At 45.0% G+C, this 21485-nt stretch overlaps 1 protein-coding gene across 2 annotated transcripts; it reads left to right on the top strand.

Annotated features, from left to right (window-relative positions):
* Nucleotides 1–231: 231 nt before the first annotated feature.
* On the top strand, nucleotides 232–2940 carry LOC114485071 (tubulin polyglutamylase TTLL11-like). 2 transcript variants are annotated; one of them, XM_028485556.2, is made up of 2 exons: nucleotides 232–891; nucleotides 1545–2940. In XM_028485556.2, exons 1-2 carry the CDS (start codon nucleotides 247–249, stop codon nucleotides 1686–1688), a joined length of 789 nt encoding a protein of 262 aa, XP_028341357.2. In that variant the 5' UTR covers nucleotides 232–246; the 3' UTR covers nucleotides 1689–2940. The 2 variants fall into 2 exon arrangements, with proteins under 2 accessions (XP_028341357.2, XP_054938982.1); XM_055083007.1 differs by having other exon boundaries at nucleotides 232–1165.
* Nucleotides 2941–21485: the final 18545 nt, after the last annotated feature.

Genomic DNA, 21485 nt, shown 5'->3' with positions numbered 1-21485 from the left:
GGGGTGGGGGAAAGTGGGCTTCGTGTTTGAAATTGTTGTCTCTCCGGCCCAGCCCCTGGGCTCAGGAGCCCCGCAAGCGCCCAACGGCTTTCTGCCCTCAAGCTCACCCCCAGCCTCTACCCTCCAAGTTCCGCGGGCTCAGAACGCCGGCGGGTTCTCCGGCTGGGCGGGCAGAGGCCGCTTCCGCCCTCTTCCAAGATGGCCGCCTCCTCTGCGCCAGGTACAGTCACGTGAGCACCCTCGCCTATGAGGTCGCCAGGGCTGGGTCGGCGATTGTCCCTTCCCGGGCCCCGTCCCGAGTCGGCGACTGCCCTTGTCAACCGGAGCCTGAGAGATCATGGCAACGGGCTCGGGCGGGGAGCGCGTCGCAGCTGCGGCAGCGGCGGCAGTTTGGTCGCTGGCCGGGGCGGCGGAGCGGCGGCGGCGGCGGCAGCACTGGCTCTGACACCGGCCCTGAGCACCATGCTGCGGGGCAGACCCGAGAGGGAGCTGGTGGCCTGGTGGGAGGCGGAGGCCGTGGCCGGGGCCAAAGCGCATGCGGCGGAGGAGCAGGTCCGCGTGGACCCGGGCGCTGCCGGGGAGCCGGAGCGCAAGGCGGGGGAGGAGCAGCCCAAGGAGCCGGCCCCGGCGCAGCCCCGCGCGGCCGAGGAGGGCGACGCCCAAGTCCCACCGCGGCCGCCGCCCACGCTGCCCATGTACCAGGCGAAGCCGGTGTCGGCGCAGGGCCTCTACTCTCACGGGAAGTCCAGGAGCAAGAGCCGTAGCTGCAAGCGGAGCTCGGACCGGTCCGAGGAGTACTGCTCTCCGCGTCCTGTCACCGTGGACAGCTCCAAGGCCAGGACCTCCCTGGACGCCCTGAAGATCAGCATTCGCCAGCTCAAGTGGAAGGAGGTGAGGTCCGGCCCGGCCGCGTGGGCACAGGGGGGTGGACTGGACGACCTCAGAGGAGACGGACGGCCCAGGCCAGGTCTGAGGGCCGAGCTCCTGCTGTGCGCCACGCTTGTCAGCCGCAAACTGCTCATCCTTCAAAGCCTAGCCCCCAAGTCACTTCCTCAAGACGGCTCTAGACCCCTCCAGGTCAAGTTAGCCACTCCCTCCTCTGGCTCCCCTGCAGCTCCCCTCCAGCTCCATGGTCTCCAGCCATCAGCGCTGGCCTTCCCACATGGTAGATATTTGTTTATATGTCTGCTCCCTCCACCAGTTTGTGAGTCCCCGGAGGCCTGGATCCTCTCTCTTTCTTTCACTTCTTCCTTAAGTTATATTTGTTTAGCATTTACTGGGTGACCCTTGGGGCGGTTGAACCGTTTGTACTTTGGAGGCAGGCAGACTAGGGTCTCAGCACCCTGCCACTTAGCTCTGTGACCTTGAGCAAGTTGCTTCACGTCTTCAGCCTATTTCCTTCTCTGTAAAGTGAGGCTAATAAAACCTATCTCATAGTTTTCTTAGTATTAGAAGACTCACCGCTTATTGTAGTATAGCCCAAGTGTGCAATAAATGGTAACTAATCTTACCACCTCCTCCTCTTTCTCTCCCACCATCACTAGCACCATCACATCACCGTTAGCATCATTGTCGTCAGTGTAGGCACTGTGTTATATGTTTCAAGGCTTGGCTATAGCAGGTGTCAGGAAGTGGTGGGTGAAAAGGTGAATGAAGGAATGGGTTATTTGTCCCTGAACTCATTTTAGACCTGGTGGGGGCTGGGATGAAGCACCAGTGACATCCAGAGATATCTGTTGCAGTTGGCGGAGTGGATAAAGCCATTTGACTTTATTTGCAGCACCTAAGGTTATTTAATGTGCTTTGGGGAGCGTCAGGATTGTGGTTTGGGGTAGTCGAATCTGGAGGCTTGGACCCAGATGGTCTGCTGATGGTACAGGATCTGTAGCAGGCAACACGAGGACGCAGGTCCTTAACCCTGGGTCTTAGCTATGGTAGAAGTTCAGGAATGGTTTAATGAAGTTGGAACATGCAGAGAGATGGCCACAGAAAGGATTGATGAGGTCGGAGGGTTGATATCCCAGCAGAAGGGGTCGTGTGGTTTGGAGGGCAGTCAAGAATCAGGCAGGGCAGACTGCCAAGTAGGGAGGTGTTAGCCATTGGGAAGTCTGATTCTAGGGGTCAGGGCCCCCCAGCCTTGGGGCCTGGGGTTCAGGGGAGGACTTTGATGCCTATGAAACCTGGAGAAAGTGAGGGAGGCTCCCAGTACTAGGTGTCTGGGTTTGGGGACAGGGTCCCAGGTCCAGACCAGAGATACGAGGACCAGAACAAGATAAACCTGGAGAGCCTGTCAGTACTATAGTCCTAATGAAGGGAGGATCCAGGAACTGAGACCAGGCCACAGAATTAAGGAAGACTGATTGGCCCAAGCCTGTGCTTAGCGTAGCCCTGGGGAGGAGAGAGACGCAAAACTGGCCAGATCTCAAGTGATGGAGCCACACGGACTCAGAAATCAGCAATCACACGTGCTGGGCCAACTTCATTCACTCATCCCGTAAGTGTCCGTAGTGTCCACTATGGATGCTGGGCCCTGCGAATCAAAGATGCTTAAGGTGTGACCCTTGCCTTCAAGGACCTCCAAGTTCAGTAGGAGGTAAGACACAAGTAAAGAAATCATTGCAGTAGTTCCAGGGCCTTTGCTACTGCTTCTTGAAATGCTCTTTTCCCAGCTATTGGCATGGCTTAGTCTGTTACTTCAGATCTCTGATCAAATACCACCTCCTTGGAGAGGCCTTCCCCCAAGATCCCTCCACTCTTATTTTTTTTTTCATAGCACTGAACTCTAGTGACATTATATTTTGTATTGTTTATTGTCTGTTTCCCTCAGTAGAATGTAAGCTCCATGAGGGCAGGGGCTTTTATTTTATTTACTGCTGTATCCTCAGGCGCTTGGCACATAGAGGTGCTCAATAAATATTTGTTGACTGGATGAACACCTTATGTGATGAGCGTTTCTCTCTCTGTGTAAAGGTGTACATGCTATAGGAGATAGAGGGGGGCCATGTCAGGGCCAGGTACTGGAGGAGAGAGCCCTGAGCTGAGTTCTGAGTGCTGAGAATGAGTTGGCATTATTTAGGGGTCGTCGACTTTGGATCCCTGGCCGAGGGAGTGGGATGGACCAAGCAGAGGTGCATTTGGGGCTTTGCAGGTAGTTCAGTAGGGGTGAGTCATAGAGTGGGGGGCAGAATGGTGAGAGAGGGGGCAGGAGGGGTGAGCAGGGGTCAGATCGTGTGCTACACCGTGGGATGTGGATTTTTTTGGAAGCCTGCATGAGCCACTACAGAATCTTAAGCGTCTTCTGTTTATCTGCTGTGCTACTTTGGCAAGTGAGTTAAATCCTTTAGGCCTCAGTTTGCCTGTCTGTCAAATGGGGTTGGGTCAGTGGTTCCCAGTCTCCTTACTGCTGTAGCCGCATAATGGTAATGTGAGTGTATGTGTGGCCCTTGCACAGGTGAACCCGGTGGGGTGAGCAGTTTACAGGGCGCCACCTGTAACTGCCTCCTCCAGCCCCAATCCTGCCTGTTCTGCTCAGAAAGCATGTTGGCATGTAAGTGGAGATGCTTATTCTAGTATATTTTAAAACATAATTCACTCACAACCAGACTTTACTATTAGGCATGTGATTATTTACATAGTCACGCTTCCCTATTTGTCTGTGAGGTCCCGAGGACAGGAGTGGTGTCTGACTTGTGTCCCTGATGCCCAGCAGATGGCGGGTGATCCATAAATGAATGAATGAATGACTTGCAACAGAGCTCACATCTCATCTTGACACCATAGAATGTGGAGTTTGAAAAGTGCCAGACTGGGCAAACTTTGAAGTTCCTTCCCACTTTAAACACTGGTCATGGTATTCTTAGTACCTACCACAAAATTGGCTGCATGACAAGTAACATATATGTAAACTGGGTACTAACAAAATGTAAACACAGCCTCCCCAGGCCTCAGTTTCCCCATCTGTTACAGGGGTGCTGTTGGAAAAGGTCACCCCTAACGCTCAGCACTGATATTCTAGGAGCAGGAAGTCTTCTGGGGGCTGGGTTGCAAGGAACTGAGCTGCAGTGTCCCTTGCATGTCATGCTGTGCTGTCACTGCAGGATTTGGGAGTCCCTAGCTGGCTGGCTTTGGCAGGGGTTGGGCAGCAGCCCAGGCAAGAAATAAGGTTATGAGCACCAACCAGTGTGAAAGCTCTGTGTCTCCTTTTGCGAGTGAGCGCTGAGGGCCTCCACCATCGGGCTAGTCAGCAGGGCAGCGCTGAGCCAGCGTGGGAATTTAGACGTTTGCTCAGCTACAGGGCACGATCTCCCTTCTTTCTCCAGTTTTCTCTTTTGTGCACACACTTAAGGACAATAACGATAACAGTGATAATGAACAGCAACTATGATGAAGCCTTCCACAGCTCTTCCCCTGTGCCAGGCACTCTTCTAAGTGCTTTACGTATAGCCAAGGAGTTGATTCTCCCAACAGCCAATGAAGTAAATGCCCTTTTGTCTCCATTTGACACAGGAGGAAATCAAAGTACACAGAAGTTAACGTATTCAAGGTCCGACAGCTGGTAAGGGGCAGAGCTAGCATTTGAAACAGGTTTCCACTTGAAACCAGCCTCCCATTCTGTGGCCTTCCCACTGCTCCCTGCTGGCTGATGCTGGCGGACCCTGGGTCAGGGGTGGCATAGACATGACAAGTCACTCCTTGCCCTCCAGGGATAGACGTGCATACAGACAATTGCAGTCCAGCCTGGGAGTTGAGTGGGTAAATGGCATTCCCTACAGAATAGGAGCAAAGGCAGGGAGATCCGGTTTTATCTGCAGGATGGGGTGACGGTGGCTTAGAGAGCGTGTGGAGAGCAGAGAGAGATGAAGGAGCCAGGTTGGAGGACGTCGAAGGCCATGCTGAGAGGCTTGCACTTCTGGCTGATTCTTGCCGCATGCAGACCGAGCTTCCCTTGCCCACTCTGTCAGTCTCAAGGGCCCCACGCCAGCTCTCTGAAATGATTCAGTTGTCGGTTGTAACTCCAGTCAGGTCTAATGCAATGGTGCCCACCATGCTAAATTTGTTTCTCAAAGGACAAGTCACAAATGTTAGCTCTGTAAACTTGTAGGTAAGAGGAAAGTTTATTCTAGAAGAGCAAATCATGTTTATAGAGTCACCGTGAAGTTGCAACGTGAGAGGGATGGTTCCTGGCTCATAGTAGATGTTCAATAAATATTTACGGAATTGTATGGTCCTCCTCCAATCGTGTGAGCCTCTCTCCCCCTCTCCTGTCTATTCTTTTTGCAGTTCTGACACCCTCATTAGAGTAAACCTTAGGGAAAAGACACCATGGAGGATAGATGCCACTGTTGTTGTGAGCTGCCCTCCTTGGAGATGTCGGTTGTGTATATGTGCGCAGTGGTGCCATGGACGCCAGCTAACGTGAACGAGGGCACTGAGAGATTTGATAGAGGGACCTTTGTTGATAATAGTTGGCATAAGCCCCATCCCAAGATCTATTACAGTGTGAACTCTTTGTTTGAGAGTGTCCAAATCAAGTGCTGTTTTCTGAAATGTATCTAGCCTTCCTTCAGAACATATATATATACTTATGCTATCATCCTATTTATAACTTGTACTATGTTAGTTACTGTTTATGAAGTATCGTATTATGTGCTAGGCATCATTCTAAGTGCTTTATACTCATTAAAACTTGTGTAAAATGTTTATTATGGATTATTTTATTTAATCCTCACAGCAACCCTCTGAAGTGGATCCCCTTATCATTTCCAATTTACAGATGAGGAAACTGAGGTTGAGAGGAGGTTAGTTCAGGGGTGAGCCCAAGTTCACACAGGTAACAAGTGGCTGAGCCATCCAGGGCCTGTGCTTGTAGCCAGTATGCAATCCTATACTGTCTTCTTTGCTAATCCTTTGCTAAAATCCACCCTGCAAGGAGTTACTCTATTTTCATTATTCCCAGATAACAAGTGAAGAAACTGAATTGGGCACAGCAAGTAAGTGGGAGGGTCAGGGTTCAAACAGTCTGTCTTGTTCCCAAGCCCATTTTTCAGTATGTTTTATCATCCTCCACTTCTTAGCCCTCCCATTCCTCATCTGACTCATAACTCTGAAATGGCAGTGGTGTCACTTAGAACCAGGAGGGTGATATTGCAAACAGGACTTAAAGTCAAACACGTTGAAATATATCCTGCCTGGCAGACCTTGCAAATCCTATCGCATTGCTGCCCACGAGGGAGAAGAGAGTCTGGTGCATTTGACTCGCCGAGTGGCCTTGCTCCTCTGCGGGATGTGAGCCGGCTGCATGAACTGCTGTGTCTCAGACTCTTTGTGGAAGAAGGCAGATTAGAAAATGAAGAATTGTGTAGTTTAACATTCCTCCCTTTCTCATTTTAATAATAGTCATCGCGATTTACTTTCCATTTTTTGAAAACAGCATTACATTTAGGGACAGTTTATAGCCTACTCCATCAAATGTTTGCCTTCAATAGACACGTTATTTTAACACCTAGTCCACTAGAATTTTTCCTTTGCAAGTTAAGCTTGTCACACCATAAAAATCACAATTCACTGCCACTCTTATACAATATATATAATAGCTTCATGAATCCACACTAATGCCTTAGAGTCCTTTAAAAGACAGTAAATTCCAGGAGCTCATATTCAAGTTCTATAACTACTACAAATAAAAATATTGGTTTTTAAGCAGGTGTTAAAATTGTTAGAGCAGTTTTCTGTGTTATATAAACATGCCCTCTGTTGTAAATAGCCTCGATTTTCTTAGCATTCTGGATTCTGGTTTTGTATCAGCAGAAGTTGAGTGCAAAAATTCAATCATACATTTTCTTTTTCTTTTAAATCTGTTCCTTGAAAAGAACATATTGTAAAAGTAATCGGCCACTCTTTTAAGTGGCTTCTCTAGAGTGAAAGTATTGTGTTCCGGAGCTAGTGTGGACTTCGAATTCAGCCAGATGAGTTAAAAATCCTTTTGCCACTAATTACTTGTGTGGCCACGCCAGTTGGGTACTGCACACAGAACCACTCTGAGTGTCGATTCTTCGACTGTATCGGTGGGCTAGTGATGCCCCTCTTCCAGAATTCTTGTGAGATTAAATGAGGGGATGTATGTACATTGCCCTAACCCAATGCTTGGCACATTGTCTGTATTCAGTTAAGGTTACTTTTCCTTCTATTGGGTAACTATAGACATTGGTTATTTGATCTATTTATATTTTTAAACTAGAAAACAACTAGTATAGAATTTCATCTGTGTATATAGGTTACTGGTTAAATAGACATGACCAGCTCATTTGAATCATTTAACAAATACTTTGAGGCCTACTTTGTGCTGGGCTATATTTGGGTTCTTGGGATACAGCAGATAACAGAAGCACCCAGAGACCTCTGCAGGATAAGGGAGAGTTACATTTTTTGCATGAATGTCAATGTGATGTAGTTGAGGTTTAAAATTTTTTAAGTAACACTGATTTAAAGTTCTTTTCTTTTAGAATCAATTATACTTTTAAGGTTTCACGAGTTTCATTGAATTTGTTTAAAATTTATTTTAAAATTTATTTTTGGCTGCATTGGGTCTTCGTTGCTGTGCGCGGGCTTTCTCTAGTTGCGGCCAGCGGGGGCTACTCTTAGTTGCGGTGCGCGGGCTTCTCATCGCGGTGGCTCCTCTTGTTGCGGAGCATGGGCTCTAGGCACGCGAGCTTCAGTAGTTGTGGCACGTGGGCTCAGTAGTTGTGGCGCATGGGCTTAGTTGCTCTGTAGCATGTGGGATCTTCCTGGACCAGGGATCGAACCTGTGTCCCCTGCATTGGCAGGTGGATTCTTAACCACCGCGCCACCAGGGAAGCCCCTTAATTGAATTTTTTAAAGCCTCTATTCTGGACCTGGTGCCTGTCTCATCATACTCTGGTATATTAACTATATATGTCACCCTGGGAAACTTATTTTAGCTATTCAAGTGACATTAGTACTTAACTTTTGTGTTCATAAAACAAGTAAGGAGGTTGTTGATGTGAATGTATCCGTTAGCTGTACAGAAGAGAAGCAAATTCCCTGGGCTGACTCCTTACTTTCATCCCTAAGCAGCCTTCCCCACTGACCCTGGAAAGTCCATACCAGGCATGGGTTTGAATCTTGGCTCTGTGACCCTGGACAAGTTCCTTTACCTCTCTGAGCCAAAGGTTCCTCATCTCTAAGAATGAGCATAAAAACATGGTAGGCTTGTGAGGATTAATTCTGAAAATCTGTAACGTGCCCGGTGCTTTAAAGTAAGAATACCTGTTGGTTTGGCTTTCCCTCCGATGAATTTCTATGACATCTTAATTCAATTTTATAATAGAAAATTGATTGGTGTGAACAGGCAAATAACCTTGCTGTTGCTTTAATCGGTTTGGAACCCCTCCTTTCCATGTGGCTGCTCCTCCACAGCCCAGTCACTCCCTGAGATCCCTCCACGAAGGCTGTGGTTTTGTCAGAGAGAACGATGATCTTGTTTCTCTGTTCCGGATAGACTAACATCTCTCCTTCCGCATCACCTCAAATCGGGCCCTGCCTTAACAGCTGCCTCAGCCGCCATTTGTGTACATGTTTGTTTCTCTGGGTGTTTTGGAACCATTATCTAGTAATTTTTATAAATGCTCCCTAAGTCCTGGCAGGCATTGCTGACAGCTCCTTCTCTTCCCCCATCTGCTTCTATGTCATCTGAGTAAAACCCTCGCGTCCTTATTGGAGCTGGAAGAATAGGGCGGTTTGTCTCGCGTGCTGTCATCCCTAAGTATAGTGTTACTTTTCAAAGAAGCCCTTCAGTCCCTTTGCCTAGAACTCTTACAAAGGCCAGTTTTCATATTTTGTTCATTATGGTCACAGGGGGATTTTATTTCTCTTTGTGGCAGAACTGTGGTTATTGGAATTTTAAAAAGCAACAATGTAAAAATTTCTGGACATCTTAGATTATTTACAAAATACCTTTTGTTCAAATTCCAACAACAATGTGTGCTTATGAAAATTTATATGATTCCCAAGTATGTAAATAAAACCCCAAAGTCCCCCCGACCCCATTCCCTGCCCTTCCCCTCTCCCATTCTCATTCTCCTCTTAGGGTAACCCCAAGGTTACAGTTTGGTATGTATCTTTCCAGATTTTTTTTTTTCTTATTCCTATATGTATCCGGACCACTAAATTGTGCTGGAGTATCAAACAACCACAAACTGTCAGTGGCTTACTACAACAGAGTTTCTTTCTCGCTCCCACCTAGGGGGCTGATGGCATTTCGGATGGGGGTGGGGCGAGAAGGGGCTCCTGCCATCTTGGTTATTCAGAGACCCAGGCTTCCAGCTCAGCACCTGCTTCAGTGAGTCACCGAGAGCAAGGGAACATGATACATTCTGCACTGGCTTTTAAGCCTTCTACCCCGAGGTGATTGTGCTCAGATTTCATTTGTCAAAGCAAGATACATGGCATGGTGAACTTCAGAGGGGCTGGGGCATGCAGTCCTACCATTAGAGTGTAAAGAGGAGAATCAGAACACCCCGCTAATGACCACCAACTACACATCATATGTAGAGATACAAGAGATACATATATAGTATATAAATAGAAACAATTTTCATTTTATTTATTTATTTAAAAAAAAATTTTTTTTTTTTTGCGTTACGCGGGCCTCTCACTGTTGTGGCCTCTCCCGCTGCGGAGCACAGGCTCCGGACGCGCAGGCCCAGCGGCCATGGCTCACGGGCCCAGCCGCTCCGCGGATCCTCCCGGACCGGGGCACGAACCCGTGTCCCCTGCATCGGCAGGCGGACTCTCAACCAGTGCGCCACCAGGGAAGCCCTTTATTTTATTTTAAATGCTGACATTGTACAATAGATACGGTATTTGGCAAGTTTTTCTTTAGCAATACCTCATGGACGTCTTACTCTGTTAGTACATACGGATTCATTTCATTTTAATAACAACCAAAGAGGCCATTCGATGGATGTACCACCATAAAATGTATTGATGGATGTGTTTCCATATCTTTTGTTTGCTGTTCATCACTGTGTACAAATGCTTCTGTAGGATAAATTCCTAGGAATTGTTGGGTCAAAGGACACGTGTACTTCGTATTTTCATAGTTACTTTCAAGTTGCCGCCAGCAGTGTTTGAAAGTGCTCGTCCATGCATATCCTTTCCAATGCTGTGTACTATTAATCTTGTAAATCTTTGCCAAACTGATAGGTAAAAATATGTGCTTTTAATTTACATTTTTGTAATTGTCATCAGAGTTTGGCTTTTTGTATACGTTTTTTAGTCATTTGTACTGCTTCATCTGTGAAATGCCTAAATGTCTTTTTGTTCATTTATCTTTTGGGTTGTTTATGTTTACATTTTGTTTGTTTATGGTTTTCTTATTGGTTTGTATTATGGGTAGTTACTTTTTGTCTCATTTGTGTTGTAAATCTTTTCCCCCTGTTGATATTTGAACATCTAATAATCATTTGCCTTGCCTGATCTACATTATTATAATTTAAAACATTTTTTTTCTTGCTACTTACTAAAAGCAGTCTTTATTTATTATTGACTTAGCTTAAGAGGGCAGAAGAAACATGCAATTCTGTCTTCAGGTACTATTAAACTCCTAGAGAATTAAGAGGCAGTGTGGAGGGCCTTAGAGTCTTACATTTCCAGGAACTAGATATTTTATGTGGAACTGTCACATATATTTATCTAAGTTGACGTTTACGTTGTGCAGTTAACATGGTAGACCTTATTATTTCTGTTTTACAGATGTCAGTGTGGTGTGGAGTTAGATTTGGGTATGAATCCCCACCACTATTTGTTCTGTCACACAGGGCGTCGTGATACTTGTTTGGTAGGGTTGGTGTCCCATTTTAATAACATATGTAACCTGTATTCCAAAGTCAGAATGCACTAAGTATGTGGTCTGTTTCAACTTTCCCACCATTCAAAGGTGTTAAGTGACACACAGCTCGGAACTCTGAGGGTGGTGTCCTGGCTCTCAGGCCAGGTCTTGTTACAGTGGATCATACTGTTTCTCTAAGTAGAGTATGATTTCCTGGCCCTTAGAAATAAGACCACTGGAAATTAGTGTTTACTGAAGGCATTCAGTGCAGGACTGGGCTTTGAGCCTGGCTGTTAGTTTTATTTAAAACCACATTTATCGCTTATGTAAATAATCCTTGGGGACTTCCCTGGTGGCGCAGTGGTTAAGAATCTGCCTGCCAATGCAGGGGACACAGGTTCGATCCCTGGTCTGGGAAGATCCCACATGCCGCGGAGCAACTAAGCCCGTGTGCCACAACTACTGAGCCTGCGCTCTAGAGCCCGTGAGCCACAACTACTGAGCCCGCGTGCCACAACTACTGAGCCTGCGCGCCTAGAGCCCGTGTTCCACAAGAGAAGCCACCGCAATGAGAAGCCGGTGCACCGCATAGAAGAGTAGTCCCTGTTCACCGCAACCAGAGAAAGCCCGCGCACAGCAACGAAGACCCAATGCAGCCATAAATAAACAAACAAACAAACAAACACACCTATTAAAAAAAAATCCTTGTACATTGTTTAAAATATTAAAATTTTGCAAAAAATAGAAAAACCCATTTGTAATCCCACGACTGAGTGCAATGACTGTTTTTTTAAAGGTTTTAATATTTAATTAAAAACCCAATTAAACAATGAAACATTATTATTAGTAACTAAAAACAATTCAAACCCCTAAATATTTATAGTGCTTGTTTTGCAGTGGTGGGATTCTCTTTTTTTTTTTTTTCAATGAGTGTATTTTATTTTATTCTTAAGTTGAAGTATAGTTGATTTACAATATTAATTTCAGGTGTACATCATAGTGATTCAGTATTGCAATGACGATTTTTAATTTGAAGGATTTCATTTCAGTATTTCTCCTAGGCATAAATTTTTATATTTTACAAAGCTGATATAATTTTGTTATGTTAACATTAATGCCCACATTATAATTTAAACATTTTTCACACTATACACATTTTTCATAAATGTCATTTTAATTGCTGCAAAATATCTCAGTGAAATATTTTTCATTATTTATTTTCATATTATTAAATGTTTAGATTGATTCATCTATGAAAAAAATTTGTGGTTTACTTTTTTCCCTATATTTCACATTGATTTAAGACAGCTTTCCAGAAATAAAATAATTAGGTTAAAGGGCATATACATTTTAGGGCTTTGGAATGTATTGCCAAATTGCTTTCCAAAAAAGTTGTAGCAGTTAATATGCAACAGTGTATGAGAGTTCCTGTAAGCGCTTGCTTTTGAAGAATACAATGACAAATATTAGGGAAGAGAGTGAAATAAATGAATCTTCTCTCTGTCTTTACCAAATCTAATTCTAATAATCAGTGCCTAGCTCAGAGCAGGGCATTTTGACATGGCTATTTTGGTGTAGTCATCTAAATTGAAATAGCCATATCAAAATGTAAGCCACTTTTGAATTTTCAAATAATGTATTCAGTGGACATGTTTGAGTTTCTCCCCATCATCAACCCTCTCCCTGCATCTGATTCCTTACCCCATCCCTGTTCTTCTATAGATGAGGTAAGACTTAAGCATTTTATGTACAGTTGAGCAAAGAAACTGCTGGAAGTCTCAACAGGTTATTTCTTAGGTTTTGTCAAAAATATCTCATATGAAAAAAGGATACATTAAGAGCTGTGTTCAAATGTCACATGCCATCATTAGCCATTAGGGAAGTGAATATCAAAACCACACTGAAATAACACTTCGTACCCACTAGGATGTCTATAATAAAAAGACAGATAATAAGTGTTGATGAGAATGTGGAGAAATTGGAACCTTCATACTGGTGGGAAAGTAAAATGGTGCAGCCATTTGAAAAACAGTTTGGCAGTTCCTCAAAATGCTAAACACAGAATTACCCCATGCCAGCAATTCACTCCTAGGTATACACCCAAGAGAACTGAAAACATAGGTCTACACAAAAACTTGTACACTAATGTTTATAGCATCATTATTCACAATAGACAAAAGGTGGGAACAACCAAAGGTCTATCAGCTGAAGGATAAATAAAATGTGGAATATCCATACAGTGGAATAGTATTTGGCCATAAAAAGGAATGAAATACTGGTACATGCTACAACATGGATGAGCCTTATAAGCGTGTTATGTGAAAGAAGCCAGGCACAAAAGACCATATATTATGTGATTCCATTTATATGAACTGTTGAGAATAGGAAAATCTATAAGACACAAAGTATATTGGTGGCTGCCTAGAGCTGGGGGTGAGGGAGGCTTTTGATGGGAGAAGTGGGGAGTGACTGTTAGTGACTGTTAGTTAGGATTTCTTTTTGGGGTGATGAAAATGTCCTTAAATCAATTGTGGTGATGGTTGCCCAACTCTGTGACTATACTAAAGAATGTTGAATTGTACAATTTAAATGGGTGAATTGTATGGTCTGTGAATTATACTTTAATAAAGCTGTTGAAAAAATGCCATATGCTTATCCAGTTCTCATCATTGAACAGTACTTATCTCCTGGGCAGTAACTGGAAATATGTTTCAGGAACTTAAATCAATCAAGTGCCCCTGTTAATTCGGCATGTTAATTTTGTGTTGCCAGATTGCCTGTCAGTGGTACATGGGCTCCTTGGACACCTGTGTCTAACAGAATCTTGCCCTGGTGGCATAAAGTAGTGGCAGCTGTAACAGCACTCCAAACTTTCATCATAAGAGGGAGGTTTTTTTTTCGGGGGGGGCGTGGAAATTCAAACATTTGCCTGAAGAATAAAGTTAGGGCTCATTATGGAGGCTCCATATGAAGCCTTCCAGTGATGCAATGTAGCATGGCAGTTGAAAGTATGGGCTTTGGAGCCACACAGATATGGTTTTGAAACAACACACTGTATAACACTGGGAAAATTTTACTCTGAGCCTCAGTTTCTTTATCTATAGACTAGGCATAATACAGTCACACCTCATGGAGTTGTTTGTTGCCAGAATAAAAAGATATAATCATGTAAAGTACTTAGCCTATAAATACCTGGTACGGTTGAATATTTTTAAATTAACATTTGGCCCTAAGCTTCTCTAGACTCACTTCACATATTCCATGCCTTGGACTTTATCTACTGCCAACACCTCACTGCATGTGGTTGTCTTGAACCTTCGTGCTGTGCCATTCCTCTTTACCTTTGTTCATATTTTTCCTTCTTACTTAGAATGTCCCCTTCCTTTCTTTGGCTAACTCTTACACATTCTTCAAGGATCTCAATTTGATTAGTTTTTCCAAAGAAGCAACTTTTGGCTTATTGATCCATCTCCATTGTGTCTTTGTTTTCTATTTCATGGCTTTCTGCTCTTTATTTCTTTTCTTCAACTTTTTGAGGTTTATTCTGTTCTTTTTGTGACATTAAGTTGGATGCTTAGCCTATCATCTTTTCTAATAAAAGCATTCAAGACTACAAACTTGTCTCTAGATACTGCTTTAGCTGCACCCACAAGTTTCACTATGTAGCATTAAAAAAGTCACCTTTTAGTTCTACGTATATTAAATTTTCATGAAAATTTTTTCTTTGACCCATGGGTTATTTGAACTGTGGCTTTTTAGAGTTTCTAAACATATGAGGTTATTTCTACTTATTTTATTATTAATTTCTAACTTAACTGCTGTGTGGTTAAAGGATGTTCTTCCTGTTTAAATTCTTTCCTCCCTTCCTCATGCCCTCCATCTTCATTTTGTTTTCCTTTTTTTTTTTTTTTTGCTTTATAGCCTAATACATGGTCATGTTCTATGTGTGCTTGAAAAAAGTGTGTATTCTCTAGTTACTGAATGCAATATTTTACATATGTACATTAGATTAACTTGTGGATTGCACTCCACAAGTTTTGTAGTCCTAATATTTTTGTCTGATCTATTCATTACTTGAAGAGGTATATTTACATTTCCCTGTATGATTATGGATTTCATATCATTTTACATTGAGTTTTTTCTTTTTCCATTTCACCCTGTACTAGTCTGGAAGTTATACATTCTGTTTTTATTCTTCTACTGGTTATCTTAGAAAATTTAATATGCATATAATTTTGCAAAGTCTAAAGTTAGTATCTTCACTCTCCTCTTAACAAGACAAGGATCTTAGGATGCTTTCATTGTGGTTGCATCCCTCCTGACTTATGTGCTTTTGTTGTCCAATATTTTACTTCTATCTTACTTTATCCTTTTTTTTTAACTTCACAAATTAGACCTTATTTTTATTTTACATCGTCTCGGTGTATTTTAGGTTTACCCCCATGTTTACCATTTTCTTTGTTCGTTATTCTATTTTACAACTCAGACCTTCCTTCTGAGATCATTTTCTTTCTCCTGGAGTAATCTTTTAGAAGTTCCTTTAGTAAGGGACTGTTTGTAATAGGCTATCAGTTTTTTTTTGTTTGTTTGTTTTTTTGGTTTTTTTTTAGGCTATCAGTTTTTATTTGTCCAAAATTACCTTCATTTTGCCCTCACTCTTGAGAGATAGTATTGCTGCACATACATTGCTAAGTTGATAGTTTTATGATCTCAGCCCTTTGAAGATATGCCACTGTTGGCTCACTTGCATTTTTGCTGTTGAGAAGTCAGCTCTCAGTCTGCTTTTCTCTTTTGCTCATAAAGTGTCTTCTTCTTTCTGGCTGCCTCTAAAATCCTTTCTTTGTCTTAGATGTCTTCAGTGTCATTATGACTCCCTAGGTGAGGATTTCTTTTTATTTATTCTGCTTGGGATTTATTGAGATTCTTGTCTCTGAGGTTTGTTATCTTTTATTAATTCTGGAAAATTCTCATCTATTTTCTCTTTCAGTATTATCGCTCACCCAATCTTTCTCTTCTCTCTTCCTGGAGTAATGGGTTAGGTGTTTGTTGGACCTTTTTTTGATAGTGAGCTTGCGTTCCCTGCAACTTTAATCTCTGATAATTCTTTGAGGTTTGGGCTTAAAGTGAGGATTTTCATCTTTTGCAGATGTTTCAGAGGGCTCTACTACCCCAGAACACTTAAAACTAAAGTTTAGGTCTTAGGCTTTTTAGGTTATTGGCATAGCTGAATTCTGACTCCAGGCCTGCATCAGGAAGGTGTTATGACGGTGCTCTGAGAGAGGAGACCCCTCTCCTTCTCTTTCCTCTTCCTGAGCCACGGCCAAGACAAGGCAGATTTTCTTCTAGTTCACCCTCTGAGGATATGGCTTTGCAGATGGTCTGGCTGGATATGGGAGTTTCCAATGTGATGCTTGCCTTGCCGGCAGACATTCAAGGGCCAGAACACATGCAGAGGTTAGACCATTGCCTGTGTACACGGAAAAAGATAAGTACACTTACCTTTTAAAAAGTTCACCCCAGCTGCCCTACAGAGAATAGATTAGAGTTCCAGAGGGGAGGCAGAGGCAAGTTTGGATGCTATTGTAGACCCCAGGGGAGAGACGGTGCTGCCTGGAACAGCATGGTGCTGGGTGGGGAAGGTTATTGATTGAGATGGTCTGTCTCTTCCCCTAAACTATAAGGTATTCAGAGTGGCAGGGAGCTTGTCTTAGTCATCTTTGAGTCCTTCATGCCTGGCACAGAGAAGGCATTCAGCAAATGTTAATTGAATTGAACTGTGTAATCAGTAATGGTTCTAGCGCTGTTTTTTTGTGACGGTTTTCTTTAAAGGGAAATGACATAAAGGCATTCCAGGCAGTGAACTCATCCTATCTCTGGCATTGCGAAGCTCAAGCCAGAAATAGAGAGCCAGCTGTTTGTCAGCCCCTGCAAGCCTTAGGTTTTGGCCAGGTTTACTTTCCATGATAGCATAGCTTTCTTTAGCCTCTGCACTTGTTCCTTTCTTATGGAATCTCAGATTCTATTTGAAACTACCTACATAAAGCCTTACCATCTTACTGGGCTTTTTCTCTAGGTGGGTTGCAAAGATGTCCCTCTAATGGTATGTTATAACTGTGAAACCTTCTGACTCCTAAGACATTCTTTTTGGGAAAAAGTGCTCTGTGTCTAAGGAACAAATGGAGAGGCAAATGGTCCCTGCTGGGTGACAGTTTAATAAGCTTCAGCTGGCCGCTTAGGACTGTTCTAAGAGTGTATGCATTACTGTTCCATTAGAATGCGTAGAAGTATTTCTAGAAAGTACAGTGAAATAAAGCATACATATATGATTTTAAATTCTGAGGCCTTGAAGATCTTCATTTAAACAAATATATGTTGAATGTTTCCTGAGCCCCAAGCCCCATGCAAGGCACTGGCAATAAAGACACAGTCAGACACCGTCCCTGTGCTTGAACCAGGATCACTCCTGGCCCATACTGTCCTTTTGTGTGAATTAGAAAAAGGTGCCCCTCCTCAAGGAAAAAGATATAAATTAGTCAATATATTATTTCCATTTCAATGACAAATTTGTTACAGCAGATGGATTCTTAAGGACAAATGAATATTAGTTATTAAATAATTTTTACATGGTATCATAATGAAGTACTTACTGACTTAAACTTAGAATTCAGAAATATTCTGGCACAGTAGACAAACATCAGATGATTGAACTACAATATGAAACTTCAGATTTAACTAGTGCACTAATACCAATGAAGGATTTTTTTTTTTAAGTTGAAAGTAGGGAATTCCCTGGTGGTCCAGTGATTAGGACTCCACGCTTCCACTGCAGGAGGCCTGGGTTCCATCCCTGGTCGGGGAACTAAGATCCTGCATGTGGTGCGGTGTGGCCAAAAAAAAAAAAATTAAACAGTTGAAAGTAGTCACCAGTTATACTTCAGATGGAAACGTAGATCTTATTTAGAAATACAGTCTATTTTCTAGATTTTATGAAATCAGCAAAGTCTTTTGATAATCTGGTTTTTCAAAGGGGAACAATATATATGGTCCTGTTAAAATGAGACACTTGACTACCACATGCCAGAAAATTCTCATCATAAATATAAAATGGCCCAAACAAAATCATCTGATGATGTTTATTTACCAAACCAGGATATTTCTGAATGCCTGGTTAAATCAACAAGTACTTTCATTACAATAAGATGTAAGTATTATAACTAATATTTGTTATCATGAATCATACATTTGTTGTAGAGTAAAATATATAAATATAAAATATGAAAAGTATTCCAGATAGTAAAGATGCCTGCATGTGGACAGCGTCACGGCATCCTTGTGCGTGACTTAAGAGCCCCACGTGGTGGCCTTGGGAGGCCCAGTCTTGGGGGTGCAGAGATAGCTGAGGATTCCATCGTGCAGTGCTAAGAGTTCTATTAGAAGTGTGCACGAAGTGTGCTGGGGGCCAGAGGGAAGCAGGCCAACCGGGAGGTACGGCAGATGCCGGTGTGTGTGAGAGGCACTCAGGTGAGTAAGGTGCATGGTCTTTTGGACATATTTCGGCTGTTGGAAGCCTGGAAGCCTTCTTTCTGGGTTCCTGCTGCATCCTGGAGAAGTGAGATAGCTGAGTTCCAGATTGGTGAGGTGTTTCTATTCTTAGATGGACTGTGTTGATCTCTCCTCCTGGCGACGGCTTCCGTGTTCAGGTCTCTGCTCTCACAGCATGAATCAGCTTTATTTTATGGCTTGTTAACTTTTCTTTCTTTCCCACCAGATTTCAGATTCAGCTCAAGGGCCATATCCGTCTTGCTCACACTCCAGTGCACAATGCCTGGAATAGTATATAATAAGCTTCTGACAGATATTGGCTGAGATGATTTTTTTCATTCATTCCTCGAACATTTTCTGAACGCTTATTTCGTGCCATGGACTCCGCTGCGCCCTGGGCGGGCAAAGAAATGACACCCCGTGGGTCTCTCCCCTCGGGGAGCCACTATGGCCCAGTGGAGGAAGGGCAGTGTTAAAGGGGGCGTGGGCGCAGCCGGCTCCGATTCAGAGCCGGTGGGGGCCTCTGAGCCGAGTGTGGAAGGCAGAGGGGGTGGAGCAAGTATTCAGGCAGGGCCAGCAGGCACGGCAGCATGGTGGTAAGCTACACCGCCGGGGACTGCAAACATTCCCTCCGGCTGGAATACAGGATTGGAGGAGAGGAGAGCGAGGGATGCTGTGACCTGAGAGCCCAGTCGTAAAAGTCCTAACTGCACACTGAGAGCTGGGGAGCCACGGGAGGGATTTAAACAGATGTGTGTGTGTGTGTGTCTGTGTGTGTGTGTGTGTGTGTGTGTGTGTGTGCGCGCGCGCGCTCCTTCCAAGGCAGAGAGACGGAGGCCCAGGGGGAAGCCGAAGGCTGTCTTCACCAAAGCAGTGGGGAGAGATCTGTGGGCTACTTACGTCTTCAGAGCCTGGGTACCACGCTGCTATTTAATAAAGGGCTCATTGCTTCATGGGCTGTTAAGTAGCCCATGATATATTTCAACCTCACTGAGGAGGAAGATGCAGAGTAAAATCAAATTCAGACCACGTTGAGATAAAAGAACAAAGAGGCAATTCACATGCACTGCTCTCCTCCTAAGGACAAAGGGAAGGGGACGAACATCATCCAGGGTCCGCCCGGGGCCAGGCACCGGTTAGAAGCTTCCGCATTGGTTTTCTTGCTTAGAGCCTGTAGAGACGGTGCTGTGCCTTTTGTAGGTGAGGACCTGGAGTGCCGGGGACGTCGGCCACTTGTAGGTGGCCCTGGAATGTCAGCCCTGGTCTGACCTCACCATGCCCGCTCCTCCCATTGCACCTGCCTCCCCGGGCAGGCTTCTCTCCACCAGACAAGCCATGATTCACTTTTGTGCAAAGGACGCATGGTGTGGAGGTCAGCAGCCTGGGCCCGGGTAGACCTGCACGGCCCGAAGGCGGGAGCTCGTCTGTTTGCCCCCGGCCCTGGCAGACGCGGCCGGGGGAGGCTGGCGGGTTCTTGCTGCCCTGAGCTGGGTGTCGCTGGCCTTTGCACACCACCCCCCCCACCACTGCTCTCCCTTTTGTCCGTCCTTCCCTGTCCTCTGCTTGTCTGGCCCTCCTGGAAGATAGATTAGAATCCATCCTGAGACCTTTGCTGATTAGTAACGAGCAAGTTGATGGAAACTTCCTTGCGATCCCTCCTCAGGGTGTCACCTTTAAATGGATGATGGCATCCTGTGCAAGAGACGAAGGGCTGAGGTGCCTCTGGAGGGACGATGGGCCGCGGGGTCGACGTTCTCACGTTCATAATCCCCACTCACATCCCGGCAGAGCGTTTAAGGCCCTTGTTCTCTCCCTCCGTTACCCAGTGACCTCACCCTGGCCAGGCCTTCTCCCTGCATCCCACGCCCAGTGCTACTCCATCCCAACAGCCCCAGGCAGTTTGATGCCACCACCCTTTGCTCTCTCTGATCTCTCAGCCTGGAATAGCTTTTGTCCCCCCCACTCCCTGCTGGCTGGACGTGGAGCCCCACTTCAATGTCCAGTCAATTCCGAGCTCCACCGTGAGGTCTCACCCTCCCCACAGAAGCAGCTGCTTCTTCTTCTGTGTCCTCAGAGCCCTTGGTATGTCCCTCTGTACAGATTGATTTTCATGGGGGGTAATGATTTGTTTATGGATGCTGAACCCTGAGCAGTTTGAGGACAGAGATAGTGGTGTGTGTGTGTGTGTGTGTGTGTGTGTGTGTGTGTGCACGCGTGTGTGTGTGTGTGTTTCTCTAGAGCCCAGCCTGGAAGAGCATGAGTGTGCCAGCCTTGGCCTCAGCTGCAGAGGGGCAGAGAGACAGAGTACGTGAAGGAGTGAGTCCAGTCCTATGTCTGTCTTGTTTCTGTCCTTCTGTCTCTTGCCAGGAAAATCTGCTATTATCTGGAGGTCATGCTACCAGGCCTTCTCTGGGGTTGTCCTGCAGGGGGGGCTCTTGCCCTACAGGACGATCCTCTGCCACCCTCTACCCACCCTTCCCATTGCCAGCCTCCCTTGTCTTCTGTCCCGACACCAGTGAACACTTGTCATGTGCCCTTTGCTTTGCAGTGTCTCTGGCTTTGACTCAAATACTCGGGGGGTCTCCCCACTGCACAGACAGGGACTGTCCTAGTCATCGCTGGATCCCCAGCCCCTAGATCAGCGCCTGACACTTGCAGCTGCTCAGTGATGGCTGTGGACACACCGTGCTCTCAAAACCCAAAGCACTTGGCTTGGTCTTGGTCTTGGTTTTCTTTATTCGTCGTGTGTTTTTGTTAGACTAGGCTAAACTGCTGTCACAAGCAGACCCAAATACGTAGGGGCTCAACAGAATGGCAGCCATTTCTCGCCCTTGTAACACCTGGGTAGTTATTCAGTTTGGTGGGGTGACATTTGGAGACTCAGGATTCTCCAGCCTGTGGCCCTGCCACCCCGTGGGGTCTCTGCATCAACAGCCAGGTCCCAGGAGAGGAAAGAGCGAGGGGGAGCACACATGTCACTTCTGCTCCCATCCCAGTGGGTGGAACTGGGGCACGTATCACACTTAACTGTCAGAGGAAACCAGAGGTGGACAGTCGTGGTAACAACAGATTTTCTTGGAGAACTATTGCAATT

The sequence above is a fragment of the Physeter macrocephalus genome, unplaced genomic scaffold (assembly GCF_002837175.3).
Source record: "Physeter macrocephalus isolate SW-GA unplaced genomic scaffold, ASM283717v5 random_453, whole genome shotgun sequence".
Classification (NCBI taxonomy): Eukaryota; Metazoa; Chordata; class Mammalia; order Artiodactyla; family Physeteridae; genus Physeter; species Physeter macrocephalus.
Note: the sequence above shows the minus strand (reverse complement) of the source record. Positions and strands in the feature narration are given on the sequence as shown.

What these genes read in the sequence shown, in the direction of transcription:
- LOC114485071 (XM_055083007.1), top strand. Translation starts at nt 247, where the DNA reads ATGAGGTCGCCAGGGCTGGGTCGGCGATTGTCCCTTCCCGGGCCCCGT. An exon ending in AGCGCTGGCCTTCCCACATG is followed by an intron (nt 1,166 to 1,544) that starts GTAGATATTTGT and finishes CACCATCACTAG; the next exon opens with CACCATCACATCACCGTTAG.